Consider the following 25,472-nt stretch of genomic DNA (forward strand, 5'->3'; position numbering starts at 1 on the left):
GTATTTATATTTTCTTGAAGTTCTGTAGTCCTTCCAGTTGAATCCTGTGACAGTTGCCTTAAAATCGGCCACATTCGCTTTCTTCCATATCCTCCTCCTCCTCAACTCGTTATAGGTACTCATTATCCCATAACCTGTACAGCTGAGAAATAAACTGAGAATCAGAAATATCCAACAGGAATGCACTGTGACTCTGTTTTCAAAATTACTATCCAAATTATAATTTTGAGGATGCAACTTGCACGTAAAGCCACTAGTGTAAATTAGCCTTGAAACTTTTGTTCCGACAAGTCTCGAAATAAAAGACTTTAAAATACAATTTTAGGCGTTATGCGAGAGATTCAAGATCTTTGTTCAACCTGTTCTGCAAATATATTTATCACCGTAGAATAAACCTAAATTCAAGATATTCATTTGCTACACGGACAGAAAAAATATATCATTTTTTATTATATCTAGCCTCAGCTTTTAAATCCTAATGAAATGAATGAATGAACTAAATAAATAATTTTGCTGCCGTACATTAGATGAAGTTCCAGGAATTTAAACGAGAAGCTGAGAATAGGGAAAACTGGAGAGCTCTTTTTGGGCGGAGCAATGGACCAGTCGTAAGACAGAACACTGAATAATAATAATAGGAGGGGCCGTATGATTTACTGACTGACAAGTAGAAGGAAAAGGACAGAGCGTTCACAGGAATTTCTGAAGTACCAAGGCTGTAAGTTACATACGTAAGTAATTCACTGAACTTAATCTGGAATATTACCACCTTTCTCCACCTTACTTTCAGGCTTGCATAGAATTAGGTATTTATTACTTAGAATTATTGTGTGAGACTGAAATTAACCTCTCCCAAGTATTTTTTGTGTATATAAGAGGAATATTTTTGTATAACGTGCGTGAAACTATTAAAAAATAACTGAATTAGAAGGTGACTTATGGACGTGGAGTTTATCATCTTGATGCTCCATTACCAGCAAGTTACTTTCGTAACAGAAACTTTCATGTAATTATCCACTTGCGAAGATGACGCACGTCTCACTGCTACGGAGCAAAGGGCTTCTTGAGAAGCTAACAGTTTTCTGAACTAATAAAGAAATTCCCTGTCTGTTTTCCTTTTTCTTTAAAATTTCTGTTTCTAGTCACCAATCATTTATAAGGGTCCGAGAAAATAAGAATGTCACTAAGGTTTATAAATCGCCAACACCACTCAGTCTCCTTTGGGTGGAACGTGGCACGACGTGTCGGAAGAAATGTCATTCATTCCACAGTAATTCTCTTTACCAGTGTACCACCACATAAATCCTAAAAACACATGAAAATTGTCATGCGCTGTTTTGTTGGCAATGCATAGAAAAATGATTACGACGTTATTGATAAATTCGTTTCAATAAATGTAATAAAGCTACGTTAGCACGACGATTGCCTTCTATCTCTGAACATTGGTAACCTAACGTAGACTGCGCTGTAATGTAATCCAGAAGATCGCGTTCCATATTCTTATGACATCCAAAATCTCAGATATCAAATTGGAAATACTTTTTTTTCAATCTCACATTGAAATGTTGTCCGAAAGAAAACAGCGTTTCGTGAGGACTTTTCTTAATCATTTAAACTGTAATAGTAAGAGAGACTTCGAGTTATTTCGTTCCTCGAAACGAATATGATATTACACAAACAGTCGTCGTCGTTTTTTAAAAATAAATTCTTAAATTCTGTTTATATCTTGTAAAAAAAATTATATGACGTTAATATCTCAAATGATTCTTCTGTTGAGGCCAATCCGTTGGTGGTGGAACTGAATCCAGAGCAGGCTGCTGCTTCTGTAGAAACTTATTCAGTACCTGGACACAGCTTCAAAACGTCCACTAGAGACATTAAATTTTTCTCAAAGGTACTTAATAATCGTATAAAAGATACTTGTACCTACAAATTATTAATATTTTCAATAGCTAAGATTATATAGTATCTAACGAGAGGATTCGACTACACAGCGAAACAGTTCTCTTTCACAGCGGCAGACATTGGTTTCTAATAGCCTTAAATGTCCCAGTTCCAGGGTTACACAAAGTTTTAGCAAGAAAATTCAGCCAGCTGATGGTAAATGACTGGCACAGTGGATTTTAATATGAAGAATATTTTTAGGAAAATCAATTGTATGTCTATAACAATGTTTTGCTCTTTGCATTGATATTAATCGTGGATATCACATTCGGTACGTGCCCTAACTAATCCGCGTAAGTCATGAGGTTCTGTACTGCCTTGTTTCTATAATGTTACGGTAAAAAGTGTCTTCTCAGTTATTTGTTTCGTAGCGTAAATGGTGTGGTTATTGTGAATTACGTACGACGTGGGAGGAGGCAGTCATCTGTCTTTAATATTTTGAAATTCGGGGCTGAAATTGAAATGCAGGATTTATTAACCATGAAGCACCGCGCTACAGTGTCCAGTCAATGTCGTACTCTAACGCATGCAGCGAGGTTACTAAACAAAGAGGTAGTAAAGATTTGACGGAGAATATTAGAATCTATTCCGGGCTATAAAGTTTAATTAAAATTATCATTTTATGTGCGTATCGTTATATACTCGTGCATGTGACTTTTATATATCCATTTAATTAAATATCTGACATAAATGTATGTCAGCAAAACTGATATCTGATATGATTAATTCAATTTCAGTTGAAAAATAAAATTTATGTAACTAAATGTTTTTCATTCTGTTCATTATCTTGGTAACTGTACATCATTTGTATGTGTAATTTAAATATAAATTTATATTTTAAAACTTGTCCCGTCTAATCACAATAAATTCTTATTAAATATTAAAATATTACAATAATTAACATTCAAAATATATCAAATGATGTTCTTTATCGAAATATTCTATTTACATTAGACCATCATTTTTTCCACGACATGTTTCAGTTCCTAAAGGAACTATCTTCAGGTGAATATAATTATATAAAGATTCAAATTAATAATAACTTAAATACAATTTCTATATATTATTTTAGCGTACATTTATATCAGATTTTTATTTTAGCGTACATTTGTATCACATATCAAACGATGTCTGATAAAAATGTACGCTAAAATAATATATAGAAATTGTATTTAAGTTATTATTAATTTGAATCTTTATATAATTATATTCACCTGAAGACTGTTCTTTTAGGAACTGAAACATGTCGTGAAAAAATGATGGTCTAATGTAAATCGAATATTTCGATAAAGAACATCATTTGATATATTTTAAATATTTTAATATTTAATAAGAATTTATTGTGATTAGACGGACAAGATTTAATATATAATAAATAAAATGTTAAGAAAGGAGGTCTCAGATGAGCTGAGATTTGTTTTATTATTCTAGTTTTGGTCCCTGTTAAAAAAATGACTTTAAAACAGAAATTTTAATTTTGTTTCAGTGTGTATAATAACAGTAATTAGTGAATATCTTAATATAGATTGTAATTTTGTATATGACCTCAGGAATTTGAATGGTTGTAATCTAAAAGTGAATAGTTTCGTGTGAATTTAAGTCTTTGAAAGATTTCGTCATAGTTATAATTATTACGTTTATTTAACAGCTTTATTCTCGTGACTCATATCAATGTAGATGAGTGAATGCCCTCCTCCCCTCCGAACATTCAAAATCCGTGGCTTTGAAACCCGAGCGCTTCCGTCATCCTGGGTCGTTAGACCACCCTGGGCATGCCACTCGCACTGCTAGGCCACCTCCAAGCCTTGAACTTCTTGAGCTTTCCCACTAGGTTTGACACCCCTGGGGTTTTAGCATGAAATATTTCCCCAGACCTTGTATAGCAGACTTTATCCAATGATCTTGGCCCATACAGGGTTGCCACCAGTATTCAGTTTGTTGTTATCTGTCGCAGATTTCAGCTTAGAACGTGCTGCCATCTATCTGTGTCCTCACAAACCACACGTTCTTCTGTACGATAACTCGAGAATGGCTAATAGTAATTTGTCTTCGGGGGTTGGGCCTTTGGGGTCCATTCTGATCCCAGGATTAGTCGAACTGGTCCCTCCGATCTCTTCAGTGGTCAACATTTTTATGGGTGTTCTCCTTAACTCCCTCACAGATTTTGTGATCATTTATTGGACAATTCTTTTTTACCCAGATCGCTGGTGAAGAACACTCCCGAATTTATTCGAACCTCGACGTCGACATCCTTCAACAACACGGCAGAAGATTTGGGACGTACTATACAGAATCTGCATGATGTAAGTTATAATTGATTAATTTTTTCATAAAAATTATTGATCGTCTTTGATATGTAATATTTGGTATGTCTGGGACCGTTTCGGGGCGCCCACTTGAAAACGTCTACGTGGTTTCAACCTCTCACATAATAATTGCTTACAGAATTTTGTATATAGGAATATATTTATAAGTTCAAAATCAAAATCTTTTTTTGTACTTAAAAAATATTTGTTTTATTATAGTTCTGGGTGATACAATTTTGAGTAAAAAAATTTTTCAGTTCCCTTAAATCTTTCATTTCTGTATAATTTTGATTCTTATAATTTGTTATATTTTTCCCTTTTCGTAGGAATGACACGCCTTATCATTTATTTCTATTTATAAGAATATTTTGTCCCCTTCTCCCCATCCATAGGTTATTTTTTTTAAAAAAATCTCAACAGTTAACCTACACAGTGACGTAAACTATGATCTTAGTAAGAAATTAATCTCTTAGAGTAATCGCAAAATGTGAAATGTTTAAATACGACGAAAACACTGGATCAGTTTACGAGCGCTGTAAAATTAAAATAGTTTGGCCGATAAATTGTTTTCCCCTGTTTTCATACCTTATTTTGCGTAAAGGGTGATTTTCTGAACTCCGTTAGTCATCGTTTCGAATGTTTTCATAACCGCTTGGAACTACGACTCATTAGAAATAAAATTGTACACAGGGAGCATTTTTATCATTGGTTTATTAAATCATTTGCAGTAATTTACAATCTCAGGGCTTAAATTCCATTTTTGCTGTAGTTCTCCAGGGACAACAAATGCTATGTGAAAATATAAAAATTCTTATTTGGAACACTTCATTTAAACTAAAAAATTTATGTATTCTGTGAATGACCTAACGTCTATGGAAGTCTCAAGTAGGAGGTCGACGCTGTATTAGGGCAGAACAACACATTTGATATAATCATTCTAGTTCAGAGATTAGTATTTCTAAAATCGTATGTGCAGTCCGGAATTTTAAAAAAAAAAAAATTAAGACGGTTCGAATGAAGTTTCGTAATTGTGGCCCTAAGTATTCTATAAGACCATTATCTCTGTATGAAAATTTATATCATTCTATGGGCATGAATAATCTTTGTCGGATAGTTTTAGACACGCTGATATCTGGAATATAATTCCTGGGCTGCTAAGATTTAAGGAAGTACGTCAAGTTTTCCAGTGTGAATGTCCCATTCTACGTTGCGTCTACTTTAAATAGTAACAAGTTGATTGAGGTATTATATCTGCTATTTCAGATGTAGTTCCTTTCTCTCGTCAGTAATCCATATCATAATGCATAAGCTTTCGTTTGAACTTTCTGTACATTGCCTCTCGCTCTCCTGCGTTCATTTTGATTACGTTATTTCTCGTTTACTTTAAATCTAATATTTTTACAGATGTTTGCAGTAATTATTATATCCAGCATCAAAATAATGAGATTGGTACCTAATCTAACCTCAGGCTTGAATGATCGCTGCGTATGTTAGTCACATAGGTTCTAGCGGAAGCCAGAAAGGAGTTTGTGATTGCAGTTGTGTTCTGTATTAATAACCACTTGTTAACTAATGCTTAAACCACGCACACCCTCTATATTCAGTACATTTTATAAATGTTTATGGATTTCGTATGGCTTTTCAATAAATGTCGTAATTTCTATACGTACGTGTCGGTGGGTTGGTAAGAAATGGTTATCGTGGCCACAGACCTCCAAATGACTGATAATCCTTGCTCTGATATATTCTTTGTCATTACACTTGATGTTATATTAAATTAAATGAACTTCATTATTCAGTTATAAGATAATATATCAACAGTAGAATACATCAGGATGTGTAACGATAGCGTATTAAAACATTACATTCAGTTTCAGATACACCCATACTCCTTATATAATTATGAATTAAATTCTTAGACATTATACAATTGGTATACAATATATATATATATATATATATATATATATATATATATATATATATATATATATATAGTATAGAATTTCAGCTGAAGTTTGAGGTTAGGGAAGACCGACAGTTTTTTGTGAAATATACTCACCAAAAATAATATTTTTACATAACCACTTTACTGTTCTGTGCACCGTTCAAAAGAAATGGGATATCGGTAATATTACTACATTTTTATAAGCGAAAGCATTCATATTTTTTTTTGTGGAATATTTTAATTAAAAAAGCCGTAGTTATATTATAGGTGTTATACCAGATGAATATATTAATATGTACATTTTATTATCAGACTTATAACAAAAATGTCCCAAAAAAAAATCTTTTTTTTTTATTTTGTTTGCAGACAGACACTCGATAGACGTAAGATATCAGTCCAAGTAGATTTCAATCGGTGAAATACGTGTTTAGGATCGTGGACTTTTAGAATATTTTATGCCTGTTGCAATGAGATTTTAAACTCGCTACATCTAGTTTAAATCTCAAGATATGAAATATAATTTTCACACAAATGTTCATAGATTCTATATATATATATATGTGTGTGTGTGTGTGTGTGAAGGGAAGATGTTATTATAATGTTACTTTTACGTGATGTATTTTCATTGCAGCTCATTATGGTACCCGTTATGAATATATTACTCTAAATAGTATTAAAAATATATTAAAATTGGCCGTCAATCACAATATAAGATAATTAAAAGATTAAAATATCATTTTACGTTCCGTATCGAGTACTCGATTTACATGTGGAACATTTACGACATGTTTCGGCTATCATATAGCCGTCATCAGGTGTTATGTTATAAACTTTTTAACTGAATTACTGATTTTTAATGATTTTTAGTTTTCATTTTAAATCGAGTACTCGATACGGAACGTAAAATGATATTTTAATCTTTTAATTATCTTATATTGTGATTGACGGCCAATTTTAATATATTTTTAGTACTATTTAAATAAATCATAATATGACGCACCTACAATATCTTATATTACTCTAGTTTATTGGAATGTTTACAGCTTAATTTGTGACAGCATTTACTAACATGAATATAGGTTTGATTATGATAAGATAATAAATATTTATACGAGATCTGAGGTTCTCATGACAGTTGCCTTCTGGGTTGTAATGCTTTGTAGTCTTGTTGGTGATAACCAATATTTAACAGGAATTAACTGCCTCCATAGTCAGGGTTTGGTGTATCACCTCCATTTGTAAGCAATACATTCCTCTCGAACACGGATAATCTTCTTCAAGGCCTCGTGGCATCACCACCCACAAGACTACAATGGACATGCATTTCTGTGGTTTCAAATTGATTATTTTTATTCTCTGAATTAAAGAATATTCTGTAATGTTGCACTACAACACGCGCGTCTCAGAGGAGGCTGTGATACAAAGCATTTAAAATTGGCATTTTTACTTGTAACTGACAAGGCATTTGTGGTCGTTGTGGATTAGATCCTTATTGCAGAGACATAGAAGCAGGGAATTGAATTTAACGATGGCCACATCGGTTCAAAGTTCTGTCTGACGACAGGTCCATATGAACAGGATCCTTCCATCCTTTTCTCGGACTGGGACCTGTTCATATACGTTCTTGGCAGATGATCCAGAAGTGGTTTGCCATTGCCTTCATCTGTGTGTGAATGGAGTAATTGTTGGGATGCCACGGAGGAAAACTCCGTGTTGCCTAGACCACGGCCTTGCCCAACACAAGTTATAAATTCGGGCACCCGAGACCCCCAGGATTACAAGGCCAGCGTTCTGACCGCTAGACCACCGCGGCTATAATTGTAGGTTACGGAAAACAATGTCTCCACTTTTTTTAGAGCAATTCATAAGAATCTTCTTCCTCTATGTATATATTTTATTGATTCTGTAGAAGATAAATAGTGCATAAGAGAGAGTGATGTGTCCCTCGGCTGTCACAAATTAAGCACTAATTGCTTTGTACTGAGAACTGAAAGTGTAACAAAATTACCTTTGACTTTGCGTGCGTGCGTGAGTCTGTCCTCTATTCTAACATTCATGCTCTATAACGTCTTGCATTAACAGTAATATATATTGTAAGGCAGACAATTTTATTAAGGCCATTTTAAGATGGCTTCGAATCTAAGGTGTTAATGTTTACGTGCACGTGAAATATACAAGCGATGCTGGTATCTCTGGAAAAATATTCTCCAGTTTACACACAGATTAGGTTTTCCATTTGCATTTTGAGTCGTGCTAATACTGTGTCATATTTAACGTGTCTGCTCCATAGACGGGCAATTTTTGTCTCAGAGTATCGAAAACTAGTAAAATTTGTTAAAGAATTGCAGTTCAGTATTTTCGTAATGGTGTATTAGTCAGGAGAAAGTTTAAGGATAGGTGGAAGATTTCAAAGAGGGAATATTGTCCTTTCTGGATGGTCGTAGACTCCAACACGTGTTGAATTTAAGAAGTAGATAAAGAGAGGAGCAGTGCGAAGGTGGCTTAATGCCGCAAAAGTATTGAGAGCAAATTAGGAAATTTTTTGGGGGGGCTTTTGAAAACAAATGTATTGAACGATAGGGTTATTAATTTCAAAATTGTTAAGCATTTTTCCTCTTTCTGAATTGTCCTCATTCCAGTGAATGGAACCGTCCATAATAGATGGATGCTTGAGAGAATCGTTAACAGATTTTAGTTAAATAGTATTAAAAATATATATTAAATTTAGCCGTCAATCACAATATAATATAATTAAAAGATTAAAATATCATTTTACGTTCCCTATCGAGTACTCGATTTACATGTGGAACATACACGACATGTTTCGGCTATATATAGCCATCATCAGGTGTTATGTATTTAAACTTTTCACTGAATTTCTGATTTTTTACTGATTTTTAATGATTTTTAGTCTTCATTTTTCTATGATGTTCTTGTCCTTTATATTGTTTCTTCATTCGTTGTAAAAATCATTAAAAATCAGTAAAAAATCAGAAATTCAGTGAAAAGTTTATAACATAACACCAGAAGATGGCTATATATAGCCGAAACATGTCGTGTATGTTCCACATGTTAATCGAGTACTCGATAGGGAACATAAAATGATATTTTAATCTTTTAATTATATTATATTGTGATCGACGGCTAATTTTAATATATATTTTTAATACTATTTAAATAAATCACAATATGACGCACCTACAATATCTTAGATTTTAGTTAGTATTTATGTGAGTCACTTGATATCAGCTTTATGAATCTCACTCTCATATTACGTACCACTGAAAGTTTGTTTACATATGTAAGATAATAATTTGAAGATTTTAACAGTAATATTCACTAATATTTTAAACTCATTTTACATTTTTGTTCTTAGGCTTCGAGCGATCAACATTTTCATTCGAACGTGTCACGAACTGTGGTTGCGAGACGAGAATGTGGTTCCGGAAGTCATGATCGAGGATCTCACAGTGAGTATCATGGATGCGCTTTATTACATAATAAAGTTTAGAAATGAGTTTCTTTCTAAACAAATAAAACAATAATTTCTTATATTCACCGTGCATGAGCATTTGAGGTGGATGTCCACATAAACATTTATACGTGAAGATATATAATTGTAATAAAAGTAGCTATAATGTTTGTAGTAAGTCGATAATATCATATTGAATGGTAATTACTGTATGCATTAGGAATCATTATTTATTAAGAACTTTTCAGTATAGGTGTGAAATGTACGGTACCATTTTCAATCCTCGCTACGTGCTTCTTGCCTTCCCCATCGAGGCAGCGTCACTCTTGCCTGTTACGAAAACTTGGGTTAAATCAGCAGTTACCATCGTTATCATCACAGGCCTTGACTGCCCCGATCAACAATTTACACAAAGAATAAGACTGGAAAGATTGCACTCTCTGGACTACGCACAAATCTGAGTTTGTTCTCTATGCCGTGCGCTGCACAATATCTCCTGAAGTGTATACGAGAAATACAAAAGCAACATTAAAAAGGGTAAGGAAACGAAATTCTAAGTTACATTAATGCACAATGTTCTAGAAATAACTAGAGTTCCCGCTTTTATTAGAATACTTCGAAACTATAATTAGGTTAGGTTGGGTTAGTTCAGTTTAGGTTAGTTCAGTTTAGGTTGGGTTAGGTTAGGTTAGTTTAGGTTAGGTTAGGTTATGTTAGGTTAGTTAGGTTAGGTTAGTTCAGTATAGGTTAGGTTAGCTTAAGTTAGGTTAGGTTAGTTGGGTTGGGTTAGATTAGGTTACGTTAGGTTAGTTCAGTATAGGTTAGGTTAAGTTTAGGTTAGGTTAGTTAGGTTGGGTTACGTTAGGTTAGTTTAGGTTAGGTTAGTTAGGTTGGGTTAGGTTAGTTAGGTCAGTTCAGTATAGGTTAGGTTAAGTTAGGTTAGTTAGGTTAGGTTGGGTTATGTTACGTTAGGTTAAGTTAGGTTAGGTTAGTTAGGTTGGGTTGGGTTAGGTTAGTTCAGTATAGGTTAGGTTGGGTTGGGTTAGTTTAGGTTAGGTTAAGTTAGTTTAGGTTAAGTTAGGTTAGTTTAGGTTAGGTTAAGTTAGGTTAGGTTAGTTAGGGTGTTAGGTAGTGTTATGTTGTGTTAGGTTAGGTTAAGTTAGGTTAGGTTAGTTAGGTTGGGTTGGGTTAGGTTAGTTCAGTATAGGTTAGGTTGGGTTGGGTTAGTTTAGGTTAGTTAGGTTAGTTCAGTATAGGTTAGGTTGGGTTAGTTTAGGTTAGGTTAGTTTAGGTTAGGTTAGTTTAGGTTAGGTTAGGTTAGGTTAGTTTAGGTTAGGTTAAGTTAGTTTAGGTTAGGTTAGGTTAGTTAGGGTGTTAGGTTGGGTTAGGTTAGTTCAGTTCAGTTTAGGTTAGGTTAAGTTAGTTTAGGTTAGGTTACGTTAAGTTGAGTTGGGTTAGGTTGGGTTACGTTAGGTTAGGTTAAGTTAGTTTAGGTTAGGTTAAGTTAGGTTAGGTTAGTTCAGTATAGGTTGGGTTGGGTTAGTTTAGGTTAGGTTAGGTTAAGTTAGGTTAGGTTAGGTTAGTTAGGTTGGGTTAAGTTAGGTTACGTTAGGTTAGTTCAGTATAGGTTGGGTTGGGTTAGTTTAGGTTAGGTTAGTTTAGGTTAAGTTAAGTTAGGTTAGTTAGGGTGTTAGGTAGTGTTATGTTGTGTTAGGTTAGGTTACGTTACGTTAGGTTAGGTTAGGTTCAGTTTAGGTTAGTGGAACTGATAACTGCCATGTCGCTGTTAGTGGAGATCCTGATAACGTTTCACTGAACAGTAGCTGAGGTCGGCAGCTGAATTACCAGTAACCAGTTTCCTGCTGTTATTTAAATAACAGGAACTGGTAACTGACATTAACAGTTATATCAGTAGCCATTTACATTTCACTGGTTAGTAGCTGCACTTTCCAATAACTAGTTATTTGCAGCAACTGTTTGAATTAGTGGAACTGATAACTGCCATGTCGCTGTTAGTGGAGATCCCGATCACATTTCACTGTACAGTAGCTGAGGTCGGCAGCTGAATTACCAGTAACCAGTTTCCTGCTGTTATTAAAAAAAACAGGAACTGGTAACTGACATTAACAGTTATATCAGTAGCTATTTACATTTCACTGGTTAGTAGCTGCACTTTCCAATAACTGTTATTTGCAGCAACTGTTTGAATTAGTGGAACTGATAACTGCCATGTCGCTGTTAGTGGAGATCCCGATCACATTTCACTGTACAGTAGCTGAGGTCGGCAGCTGAATTACCAGTAACCAGTTTCCTGTTGTTATTTAAATAACAGGAACTGGTAACTGACATTAACAGTTATATCAGTAGCCATTTACATTTCACTGGTTAGTAGCTGCACTTTCCAATAACTGGTTATTTGCAGCAACTGTTTGAATTAGTGGAACTGGTATCTGCCATGTAGCTGTTAATGGAGGTCCCGATCACTTTTCACTGAACAGTAGCTGAGGTCGGCAGCTGAATTACCGGTAACCAGTTTCCTGCTGTTATTTAAATAACAGGAACTGGTAACTGACATTAACAGTTATATCAGTAGCCATTTACATTTCACTGGTTAGTAGCTGCACTTTCCAATAACTGGTTATTTGCAGCAACTGTTTGAATTAGTGGAACTGATAACTGCCATGTCGCTATTAGTGGAGATCCCGATCACATTTCACTGTACAGTAGTTGAGGTCGGCAGCTGAATTACCAGTAACCAGTTTCCTGCCGTTATTTAAATAACAGGAACTGGTAACTGACATTAACAGTTATATCAGTAGCCATTTACATTTCACTGGTTAGTAGCTGCACTTTCCAATAACTGTTATTTGCAGCAACTGTTTGAATTAGTGGAACTGATAACTGCCATGTCGCTGTTAGTGGAGATCCCAATCACATTTCACTGTACAGTAGCTGAGGTCGGCAGCTGAATTACCAGTAACCAGTTTCCTGTTGTTATTTGAATAACAGGAACTGGTAACTGACATTAACAGTTATATCAGTAGCCATTTACATTTCACTGGTTAGTAGCTGCACTTTCCAATAACTGGTTATTTGCAGCAACTGTTTGAATTAGTGGAACTGGTATCTGCCATGTAGCTGTTAATGGAGGTCCCGATCACTTTTCACTGAACAGTAGCTGAGGTCGGCAGCTGAATTACCGGTAACCAGTTTCCTGCTGTTATTTAAATAACAGGAACTGGTAACTGACATTAACAGTTATATCAGTAGCCATTTACATTTCACTGGTTAGTAGCTGCACTTTCCAATAACTGGTTATTTGCAGCAACTGTTTGAATTAGTGGAACTGATAACTGCCATGTCGCTGTTAGTGGAGATCCTGATAACGTTTCACTGAACAGTAGCTGAGGTCGGCAGCTGAATTACCAGTAACCAGTTTCCTGCTGTTATTTAAATAACAGGAACTGGTAACTGACATTAACAGTTATATCAGTAGCCATTTACATTTCACTGGTTAGTAGCTGCACTTTCCAATAACTGGTTATTTGCAGCAACTGTTTGAATTAGTGGAACTGATAACTGCCATGTCGCTGTTAGTGGAGATCCCGATCACATTTCACTGTACAGTAGCTGAGGTCGGCAGCTGAATTACCAGTAACCAGTTTCCTGCCGTTATTTAAATAACAGGAACTGGTAACTGACATTAACAGTTATATCAGTAGCTATTTACATTTCACTGGTTAGTAGCTGCACTTTCCAATAACTGTTATTTGCAGCAACTGTTTGAATTAGTGGAACTGATAACTGCCATGTCGCTGTTAGTGGAGATCCCGATCACATTTCACTGTACAGTAGCTGAGGTCGGCAGCTGAATTACCAGTAACCAGTTTCTTGTTGTTATTTAAATAACAGGAACTGGTAACTGACATTAACAGTTATATCAGTAGCCATTTACATTTCACTGGTTAGTAGCTGCACTTTCCAATAACTGTTATTTGCAGCAACTGTTTGAATTAGTGGAACTGATAACTGCCATGTCGCTGTTAGTGGAGATCCCAATCACATTTCACTGTACAGTAGCTGAGGTCGGCAGCTGAATTACCAGTAACCATTTTCCTGTTGTTATTTAAATAACAGGAACTGGTAACTGACATTAACAGTTATATCAGTAGCCATTTACATTTCACTGGTTAGTAGCTGCACTTTCCAATAACTGGTTATTTGCAGCAACTGTTTGAATTAGTGGAACTGGTATCTGCCATGTAGCTGTTAATGGAGGTCCCGATCACTTTTCACTGAACAGTAGCTGAGGTCGGCAGCAGAATTACCGGTAACCAGTTTCCTACTGTTATTTAAATAACAGGAACTGGTAACTGACATTAACAGTTATATCAGTAGCCATTTACATTTCACTGGTTAGTAGCTGCACTTTCCAATAACTGGTTATTTGCATCAACTGATTGAATTAGTGGAACTGATAACTGCCATGTCGCTGTTAGTGGAGATCCTGATAACGTTTCACTGAACAGTAGCTGAGGTCGGCAGCTGAATTACCAGTAACCAGTTTCCTGCTGTTATTTAAATAACAGGAACTGGTAACTGACATTAACAGTTATATCAGTAGCCATTTACATTTCACTGGTTAGTAGCTGCACTTTCCAATAACTGGTTATTTGCAGCAACTGTTTGAATTAGTGGAACTGATAACTGCCATGTCGCTGTTAGTGGAGATCCCGATCACATTTCACTGTACAGTAGCTGAGGTCGGCAGCTGAATTACCAGTAACCAGTTTCCTGCCGTTATTTAAATAACAGGAACTGGTAACTGACATTAACAGTTATATCAGTAGCTATTTACATTTCACTGGTTAGTAGCTGCACTTTCCAATAACTGTTATTTGCAGCAACTGTTTGAATTAGTGGAACTGATAACTGCCATGTCGCTGTTAGTGGAGATCCCGATCACATTTCACTGTACAGTAGCTGAGGTCGGCAGCTGAATTACCAGTAACCAGTTTCCTGTTGTTATTTAAATAACAGGAACTGGTAACTGACATTAACAGTTATATCAGTAGCCATTTACATTTCACTGGTAAGTAGCTGCACTTTCCAATAACTGGTTATTTGCAGCAACTGTTTGAATTAGTGGAACTGGTATCTGCCATGTAGCTGTTAATGGAGGTCCCGATCACTTTTCACTGAACAGTAGCTGAGGTCGGCAGCTGAATTACCGGTAACCAGTTTCCTGCTGTTATTTAAATAACAGGAACTGGTAACTGACGTTAACAGTTATATCAGTAGCCATTTACATTTCACTGGTTAGTAGCTGCACTTTCCAATAACTGGTTATTTGCAGCAACTGTATGAATTAGTGGAACTGATAACTGCCATGTCGCTGTTAGTGGAGATCCTGATAACGTTTCACTGTACAGTAGCTGAGGTCGGCAGCTGAATTACCAGTAACCAGTTTCCTGCCGTTATTTAAATAACAGGAACTGGTAACTGACATTAACAGTTATATCAGTAGCTATTTACATTTCACTGGTTAGTAGCTGCACTTTCCAATAACTGTTATTTGCAGCAACTGTTTGAATTAGTGGAACTGATAACTGCCATGTCGCTGTTAGTGGAGATCCCGATCACATTTCACTGTACAGTAGCTGAGGTCGGCAGCTGAATTACCAGTAACCAGTTTCCTGTTGTTATTTAAATAACAGGAACTGGTAACTGACATTAACAGTTATATCAGTAGCCATTTACATTTCACTGGTTAGTAGCTGCACTTTCCAATAACTGTTATTTGCAGCAACTGTTTGAATTAGTGGAACTGATAACTGCCATGTCGCTGTTAGTGGAGATCCCAATCACATTTCACTGTACAGTAGCTGATGTCGGCAGCTGAATTACCAGTAACCAGTTTCCTGTTGTTATTTAAATAACAGGAACTGGTAACTGACATTAACAGTTATATCAGTAGCCATTTACATTTCACTTTTTAGTAGCTGCACTTTCCAATAACTGGTTATTTGCAGCAACTGTTTGAATTAGTGGAACTGATAACTGCCATGTCGCTGTTAGTGGAGATCCCGATCACATTTCACTGTACATTAGCTGAGGTCGGCAGCTGAATTACCAGTAACCAGTTTCCTGCTGTTATTAAAAAAAACAGGAACTGGTAACTGACATTAACAGTTATATCAGTAGCTATTTACATTTCACTGGTTAGTAGCTGCACTTTCCAATAACTGGTTATTTGCAGCAACTGTTTGAATTAGTGGAACTGATAACTGCCATGTCGCTGTTAGTGGAGATCCCGATCACATTTCACTGTACAGTAGCTGAGGTCGGCAGCTGAATTACCAGTAACCAGTTTCCTGTTGTTATTTAAATAACAGGAACTGGTAACTGACATTAACAGTTATATCAGTAGCCATTTACATTTCACTGGTAAGTAGCTGCACTTTCCAATAACTGGTTATTTGCAGCAACTGTTTGAATTAGTGGAACTGGTATCTGCCATGTAGCTGTTAATGGAGGTCCCGATCACTTTTCACTGAACAGTAGCTGAGGTCGGCAGCTGAATTACCGGTAACCAGTTTCCTGCTGTTATTTAAATAACAGGAACTGGTAACTGACATTAACAGTTATATCAGTAGCCATTTACATTTCACTGGTTAGTAGCTGCACTTTCCAATAACTGGTTATTTGCAGCAACTGTTTGAATTAGTGGAACTGATAACTGCCATGTCGCTGTTAGTGGAGATCCTTATAACGTTTCACTGAACAGTAGCTGAGGTCGGCAGCTGAATTACCAGTAACCAGTTTCCTGCCGTTATTTAAATAACAGGAACTGGTAACTGACATTAACAGTTATATCAGTAGCCATTTACATTTCACTGGTTAGTAGCTGCACTTTCCAATAACTGGTTATTTGCAGCAACTGTTTGAATTAGTGGAACTGATAACTGCCATGTCGCTGTTAGTGGAGATCCCGATCACATTTCACTGTACAGTAGCTGAGGTCGGCAGCTGAATTACCAGTAACCAGTTTCCTGCTGTTATTTAAATAACAGGAACTGGTAACTGACAATAACAGTTATATCAGTAGCCATTTACATTTCAATGGTTAGTAGCTGCATCACGTCCTTTAACAGGCAACCTGACGGATAATTAAATGTGAGACATTCTGTTCACTCCTGGGTTATGTTCTCTCTCGCTTTGTATTTGTACGTATGTATTCGTCAAGAACGTTAAAGTAGCTGTTATTTCTGTGCATTTATTTTGGGGATGGGGAGGCTTGAACTAGTTATGATGTTTGGTATTTTCTTTGAAGTATTAACTGGATTCTTAAATATCTACAAATCTACTTCATGTTTCAGAGGGTTCGCTGAAAACTCACTATGGTCAATTTGTTAACATTATTTTCCATGAATCGCAAGATCGTGGCCTACCCGTCATCATTTCGCTGTCCTAAGTCCCTTCGGTCCTGCCAAAGTTGGTCTACTTACATTTCGAAACTCCTTGCATGAGTGATCGGCCTTGAGTGGGACTCGAACCCACGATCGCAGCAGTCAGGCGCACGAGGTATATTATACAATAATTTTCGTAAAGTGTTAAAATTACAGATGGTGGTCCTCTGCTTTGTTAGGTCGTGTACATGTTTCTTAATTTTCAGCCCAGAGTTGTGGAACACGTGTTAAGGTAAACTGCTCTTCGCACATGAATCACCAAGGCAGCTGACCGGAAGGGGGCGGGGTGAAATCGCTTCGCCATTTTGCTTGGGGCCATCTGTCTCCAGCGTTGCCATGTTGAGAAGGAGCGTGTACTGTAATGACGTAAATACGTCCATACTGAAGGGTGATTCGGCAAATCAGCGTTTGTATGATCCAGCGCCGAGACACATTTAAACTTTCATTCCTCAGGAATGGTAAGATTAAGGGTGATGTAACTTATATGTAAAATGATCAGTAAATAAGGACCTTTAAGAATCTGTAATGCATTTTGTTGTAATTATAATTGTTTATACATTTATTGTAAATTTAATGAACCAACGCGTACAATTTTCGATGTATCTGCCGCGTTAAGCGCCCGCCTCTCGAAAACCGTAAGAGATGGATCTGGACATATTGCGTACGAAATACGTATTACGTCATGAGCTTTCCAAATCTGTTTTCAGATTTTACATGTCTCGAATGGTTTATGTTCTACAAACATTTGTTTATACGAACAAAGGCGCATCGCACTTCACGCTACTTCTGCGTCTGTGAAGTGACGTGTTTTCTTCGCGGTACGAACCGAATATTTAAATGCGATAAAGACGAGTTCTATCAACACAGGCTGCAGCGAGCAAGCCTCCGAATTCTGTAACAGGCAGATCTTCGCCGGTTCCGGACAGACCAGTCTCTCCCGCTCTCTCTGTAGTAGCGCAGGACGTCACACCTGCCGAATCATCTCTCGGCCCAAAATCTAGGCCCTCAGGCCCCAAGACCAAAGTAACTAAGGGGAACAACACAGAACAACTCAGGCAGGGAAAAGAAGAACACACGAGCCAGAGAGAGACACACACATCTCATGAACGCACCCAACAATACCCACACCCTCCCGCGGGTCTGAGACTCGGAAATCCTCACACCCAGCAGCAGACAAGAGAATTTGTCGAAATTGTTCGGACTTTCAATCCGAACTTCTCTTTCCAGTACCTTCTATCTTCCATCTCAGGAATGCTTTTACAATTCATGCAGCACCCTTATGAGAGCGCCCTCCCAATAATCTTTAATAACTTCCTAGCCACCCTCCTCGGTCTTCCTAATCATGGGTAGGTCCCTCAGCCACACTGACATCCTGTTCTGGAACGCCAGAGGCGTCAAGACTAAAAAATCAGAACTATTAGATTATTTGGAAACCAATAACATCCCCATAGCTCTAATTAATGAAACTCATTTACAATCTGCAACAAAATATAAGTGCCCAAACTACACGACATTCCGGTCTGACAGGCTAAATCAGAGGGGTGGCGGAACGGCCATTCTAATTCGCCAGGGCTTCAAGCATTCGGAGATTCCCCTTCCCCCCCTCCAACACATGGAAGCGACAGCTATCCAAGTTAACATCAATAGGGAAACAATAGTACTAATCTCTATTTACAACCCCCCGGGCAAAATTATAGAGAGTGACCTGGACCATCTTTTGGAAACCGGAAACAAAGTAATTCTAGCAGGCGATTTCAACGCCAAGCATTTAACCTGGAACGCTCGGCAGAACAATGCAGCGGGGCAGACACTTCTCAAACATTACTATAAAAGTAATTACGTAATCTCGGCTCCATCCCACCCCACACACTTTCCAGATTGTAATCCTGGTGAAGCCGATATACTTGATTTTGCCATAATCAGTAACGTGCTTTCCAGCCACTCAATACGCACACAAGGCAGTCTTTCGACATCCGACCACAACCCAGTTCTTCTTAGAATACGTGGTCTACTAGAACCAGACGAATTAAAACATACATTCGTCTACAGCGAAGCCAATTGGAATCTTTTTCAAAATTACATTTCTGAAAACCTAAACACACAGTGCGTAGATGGGAACTGCTGTAGCAGTGAGATTGATACAGCTATTGACCACCTTACAGACGTTCTGAATAAGGCCACGCACCACTCTATTCCGCTCAGACGGAGAACTTTCAGGTCAATGCAAATTGCAGCAGCCACTCGACTTCTCATCCAAGAAAGAAACAAACAGAGAAATCAGTGGCAAAGAACCCACGACATAAGGCTTCGTCCCCTCATCAACGCCTTGAAACACAAAATTGACTCGGCCATTAAAGATCAAATTTCGAACACCTGGCAGCAAACACTCCAAGGCCTCGACACTACCAACACTAAAGACACGTGGAGGATAACAAAAAGCCTCACAAACACGGACACAAAAATCCCACCCCTGAAACACAATGGCAACGTTGCAATTACCAACCAAGACAAAGTGAATATTTTTGCTGATACTTTAGAAGAAATATTCCAAACGAACCCAAACGTAGACACCAACTTCACCGTTAGCACAGAGCAGGTAGTTACCGACTTCCTGATGCAACCTCCGCAGGCCTCCGTAAGGCTTACAAACCATTGCGAGGTCGAATGGATTATCCGCCACCTTAAACCCCGCAAGGCTCCTGGCCCTGATGGGATTCAGAACATAGTACTAAAACACCTGCCACGGCCTGTTTTCAGATTTATTGCAAAAATATTTAACAAGTCATTAGCTTCAAATTATTTTCCTACCCAGTGGAAAAACGCTAAAGTTATCATGCTCCCAAAACCAAAAAAGGACCATTCCTCCCCGTTAAATTATAGGCCAATAAGTTTATTAAATTCCCTAGGCAAAGTTTTTGAGAAAATCATCTTAAAAAGAATTAATTTTCAACTTAAGGAGCTCCACATTATCAGAAATGACCAGTATGGTTTTAAACGTGGACATTCCACAACGCACACACTATTAAGAAATATAGAGAGAATCACTCACGGATTTAACAATAAGAAAGCTACAGTGGCATTGTTCCTGGACATAGAACGAGCATTTGATAAAGTTTGGATCACGGGGCTAATAGCAAAACTCATTAAAGTCAAAATTCCGCCTCACCTAATCCACGTAATTCACAGTTACCTCCAGAACCGTTCATTTTCTGTTTCACATGGGAGCTCTCACTCAAGCTGCCGCCCCATCAGGGCCGGCGTTCCCCAGGGTAGCCTACTCGGGCCAACACTTTTTAACATCTACATAAATGACATCCCATCCATTGAGAATGACTCCAACGTTTCCATCTCAATCTATGCAGATGACACAAATATCAGTGCTCGCTCAGGAAAATTAGACATAGCGATAACGAAACTAAACAGAGCAATAGGCCTTCTGGAACCCTGGTTTCGGAGATGGAGAATTCAGATCAACATTGACAAGTGCACCACAACCGTGTTTTCAAAACGTTTACGCGACTATCGCTGCACTGTTCCCACCGTAAAATTTTTTAATAAAACCGTAGCTTTTACCTCCGAAACCAAATATCTGGGTGTCATTCTAGATTCCAAATTGACGTACAAGGCCCACATATCATCCATTCTCCGTACAGCCAACTTCAGACTGAGGCAACTATTTCCTTTACTCAATAAATCCTCCAGAATGGATGTAAATTTATCGTTAATGATCTATAAATCACTCCTCCGGTCCATACTGACGTATGCCTCCCCCGCCTGGGGCTACGCTGCTAACACTCATTTACAAAAACTTCAGACATTTCAGAACAAAGTCCTCAGAATAATAACCAAATTGCCAAGGGTTACTCCAATTAGTACCCTACACGAACAGACCGGAATGCCGTTGATCAAGAATTACATTAAAGGATTAGCGAATAGGCTATACTTGAAATCGGCCACCAGCTACAACAGTCAAATTCAAGAGCTAGGACAGTACGATCCCAGCATTGACAAATACCTCCGCCCCCGAGCCCTTCTTGCGAGGTGACCCAACCCGCGAAATCCTCCAATCCTTTTGCTCAATAAACGGTCAGAGGATTGCCTCTGTAGTACATTGTTCTGTAACATTAGCCCAACAGCACACCTTAAAATTCCTTCACCTCCTGCATAAACGCAGCTAAACCTCGGCTTTTCTTTTGTAGCCCCCACTACAGTGCACCACCAGCCCGTTATAGGTACCCCGGAGAGTCCAGTCCATAGGCGGTCACATCGACCACTCCCCTACGCTGGACCGACCGCGAACCAACGGACACAAGACGACCACGGCAAGAAAATGGAAAAATGATTTATGGAATATGGATTGAAACTTTTGTAATTGGATAAGCAACGAGCCAAGTTGGTCGTTTCTTATCCAAAACATATCTTTGTAAAAATGAAAAGAAGAAAAAAAAAATGTATCAGTTTTTAATAAAGGAAGCGCACGGACAGAGGCTACCGTTAGGGCTCGCGATTTTAAATACCGGACTGCTGGCTAGAAGTCAGCAGCACGCATCCGGAAGATCCTGCGACCGGCCAACTCGACCAAGGTTTTCCGTGGTTTTCCTCGGTACTAGAGCAAATGCTGAGTTGGTACCCAAACTCCACGTTGCTCTGCATGCCTCCCATGCAGCCCTCTCAGAGTAATATCAAAATTCCGCTCTATAGTAGCCCCCCCCCAAAAAATTAACGTAAATTATTCCTAACGCCACCCCCAAGGCCAATATCAAAATTCAAAATTAACGCAAAGACCCGAATCAACTCCCCCCTACCCTATTTCTTACCCCATCCTGTCTCCTAAATCCCTTGTCCACACTAAACTTATTCATACCAGAAGGACGAGCGGGCACTGCCTGGGAACCTTCGTAGCCCACAACCAACTTTATACCCCTCCCCCATTTATTGCAGTAGTGCCTATCGCTACTCCCCCCACTTTCTCTCTTCTCTCTCTCTCTCTCTTCGGCTTCAAAGGGACAAGACTCGGTTCTACAATATTTAAACTTATTTTTTACGCGCAGTGTCGAAAGAAACTCGGATCTTGACACTTGTTTCTGGTTTCGAAAATTAACAAATTCCGTCACGTCTGTTTGTATGTAGCGGAGGGAAGACTGGTGTGATATATATAGGCGGCTTAGTCGTCGGGCGCCATTGATCACTACAGTCACGCACATTGTTTAGGGGTGGTAAGGAAGGGATGCCTATATTGCAGGAGATGTAGTTCTTTCTTATGCATGAGTCTGGTTGTGGAATGCGGTCTTTGGCTGACTCGAGCTCTGCACGGAACTGACTATGTATGACAGGCAGTAAGACCACCGAAACGTTAGAAAACATTTACCAGACTACACAGCGCAAGAACCGAGAAAATATAAATCTTCATACACGCCGTTGTGAAGATCTCAAATATCGCCCTGAAGATGGAAGAAAGTATGACCACCGAAACATTAGTAAATACCTACTAGACTACACAGCTCAACATCCCAGAAGACAGAAATCTTCAAACTCACCGCTGTGAAAACTTCAAATATCGCCCTGAAGATGGAAGAAAGTATGACCACCGAAACTTTAGTAAATACCTACCAGACTACACAGCTGAACATCCCAAAAGACAGAAATCTTCATACTCACCGCTGTGAAGATCTCAAATATCGGCCTGAAGATGGATGCAGTAATACCACCGAACTTTACTTTTATACCCTTTAAATGGAATGGTAACTATACGTACCACCTACTCCAACAATCGGTAACACTTGTCTTTATGGGTTTTGTGTGGTTCTCGCCGTAATCAGCGGTCAATTTCTTAAACAGCGTTAGCCAGTTGATCTCTGTAATGGTGAAGTGAAGTGTTTTCTTCGCGGTAAGGACTGGATTCTTAAATATCATTCAAGGATTCACTCGCTAACAGCATTCTGACATTTTCAGTGCATCATTGTATTCTTCAAGATTATTATAATTTTCCTTCAACTGTTTAATGTGCCTGAGTTCAGCGTTATTCAGGGACAGGTGGTCATGGTAGGGGGAGGGGCTGTGCCCCTGTCACTAGCACGTTCTCAACTCATATTTCGTAAATGTTGTTTATCTCCGCATATGCGCTACGTTCATTTTATCCGACTTGATGATCAGCTTAATAATATTTGACGTAAATAAATTACGCAGCTCCTAATTATGATATCGGTCCTTCTGTCAGTGCAAGAGACCAAGTTTTACACCCACACATAAGCGTGTGATTAAACAGAAGAGTAAAATCATGGACGGGAATTGTACCCAGATCGACGTGTTTGAAGTACGGGGCTCTGTACACTGAACAGATTATTTGCTGAACTTAGTAGGTCCATAAACTTTCTGGAACACGTTTTGAATCGACTGACTTTGAGGCGAGGAAACGTTACGATAAATCATTGCTGTGTCAAGAGCAGTTAATGTTATCTAACATGCGTTAAAGATTTGCGTGCAATTGTGCAATATGAGACAGGTAAGTTACAACTTACATTTTCAGCTTCTTCTCCGTCTCCTACCCCGTTCCGAGTACGAACTCCTTTCATTCCGACTTGGGCCTTAAACGAGTGGATTTGCTACGACTTGAGAGGTTTTACATGTACATAGTAGCCTTATGAGCCGGGATAGCTCAGTCAGTATAGTGACTAGCTACGGGCTGGAAGACGGGTTCGATCACCGACGGGAGCGGAGGATTTTTCCTCTAGCCTCTGGGGCCCACCCAGCCTCCTCTACAATGGGTACCGGGGTCCTTTCCCGGGGCGTGATGCTGACCACTCACCCCCATCTAGTGCCGAGGTCAAGGAAGAGAGGAGCTATACCTCCACTCACCCCTCAAGCGCCTACATGGCGTATAGTGGGTCAAACTTTACTTACTTTTACATAGTAGCCTTGGATGAGTGAACAGTCTATTGTTTCCACAAAGCAGCATATATAACACCTGCGTATTATATACATACTAGAGCAGGGCGCTCCTTTGGTCAAGTTTGTAAAACGCAACCAACCTTGGTTTGTCCCGAAGGGGAGTTAGTTTAGTGTCCCATTCAAGTGTATTAACCCCTGAGTAAGAAACTAAACTAACCCCCCCGAATGGGGGGTTTAAACACTTGACCAACCCCCCGAAGTGGGTTGGTTGCGTTGGTTGAGTAAGACACTAAACTAACCCCCGTGTATAAACAAATATAAGGTGACATTTTTGATGACGTCATTTTTTGACGACAACAATGGCTAATCCTTTTGGAGCGCTTCCTGTAATCTGATATTTTACTTCTTTACGTCGCTGATCAGAGGCCAACAGTTCTTGGTCAGTCAACTTTCTACGTCCAGCCCCACCCCTGCAAATATTCGTCTTAAAATCGATCATAAAGTCAGTTTTCATAATAGTTTTCGTAATCGTAATATATCGAATGAGTATCAGTTTACCTTGTTGGAGTTGTTAGAGTTGATACTTCAAATAGTTGATAACGTCTTCTTTCACTTTTCTGATGTTTTAGGTCAACTGTCAGTCAATATTCAAGAATGCGAAGTGCTCCTTCTGGAGCAGTGATAGTGCGACTGGCTTGATATTTTTTCATTTCTTTGTTGTGAAGCGTTATATTTGTTTACTCGGCATTATTGTGTTCCTCAACAATGCCGAGTAAACAAATATCTGTTGGCATTGTTGATGACGTCATTTTTTGATGACAACGAGGAATCACAAATTTTTATAGTAAAAAAAAGATAAGAAAGAATACGCACATATAGGTGGTTCCTTTGTACTTATATTACTTTTAATTACACGCGAGCGAGAGAGAGAGAGATTTCTGGAGTATTTCCCTGCTTTCAACCTTTCTCCTCGAGCTCAGCTGCAATATATCGGTGAATGGCGCGCCGCTGTCTCGCGCATGCGCGGCGGAGCGAATTTTAAATATACGTACCAACTTTGAGCAATTTTTTCGCATCAGCAGCTGAAATTTTATGTACAATCATTAGTAGACGGTCTCTGTAGACGAGCAACATTTCAGGTGAGGTCTCGGCATGACCGACCTAACCATTCCCTTGTGAGATGAATTAGCAAAAGGAAGTTTGGTGTTGCAGGCCTGGTTTTTGGTAATCGCCCACTGGTTGTTGGCAGAATTTCGATGGAACATACCTCCTCCATCTTTAGGGTATGAGTGTTGCTCCCGAAATCGTTTCTCTTTATCGCCATCATTTTGAATATTCGTGAACGAATAAATATAATGAAACAGAAAAATTGTGGCTGATTGGATCGTACCTTACCATTAGCTGAAATACAAGGTCTAATGAATTAATTGATCCGCTGGAATTGT

General features: G+C 38.3%; 1 protein-coding gene and 1 long non-coding RNA gene across 27 annotated transcripts in view; one reads left to right on the forward strand and one right to left on the reverse strand.

Moving 5' to 3' along the window:
- LOC147871702 (uncharacterized) overlaps nt 1–21,636 on the forward strand; it is a 76,763-nt gene extending 55,127 nt beyond the window's left edge. For 19 of the 26 annotated variants that reach the window (XR_015538404.1, XR_015538427.1, XR_015538409.1 and 16 more), the window contains 4 exons: nt 4,145–4,247; nt 9,575–9,668; nt 9,924–10,207; nt 17,050–17,254. Coding sequence is in view for 2 of the 26 variants with exons in the window: in XM_087360396.1 (XP_087216522.1) it covers nt 4,145–4,247; nt 9,575–9,668; nt 21,339–21,481 (340 nt within the window). In the remaining 24 variants the exon portion in view is untranslated. Of the gene's footprint in view, nt 1–4,144; nt 4,248–9,574; nt 9,669–9,918; nt 10,208–17,049; nt 17,255–17,345; nt 17,598–21,338 lie in introns of those variants that run through there. The other 7 variants (XR_015538425.1, XR_015538424.1, XR_015538426.1 and 4 more) reach the window with 7 other exon arrangements.
- LOC147871705 (uncharacterized) lies at nt 1–24,729 on the reverse strand. Its single transcript, XR_015538430.1, has 2 exons — nt 24,586–24,729; nt 1–142 (listed from the first exon to the last, which is right to left on the reverse strand). It is a non-coding gene; the product is annotated as an uncharacterized LOC147871705 (long non-coding RNA).
- Nucleotides 24,730–25,472: the final 743 nt, after the last annotated feature.

This window comes from Zootermopsis nevadensis, unplaced genomic scaffold, assembly GCF_977971745.1.
Source record: "Zootermopsis nevadensis isolate Lab colony 2312 unplaced genomic scaffold, Znev_1.0 Znev_ptg000044l, whole genome shotgun sequence".
Classification (NCBI taxonomy): Eukaryota; Metazoa; Arthropoda; class Insecta; order Blattodea; family Termopsidae; genus Zootermopsis; species Zootermopsis nevadensis.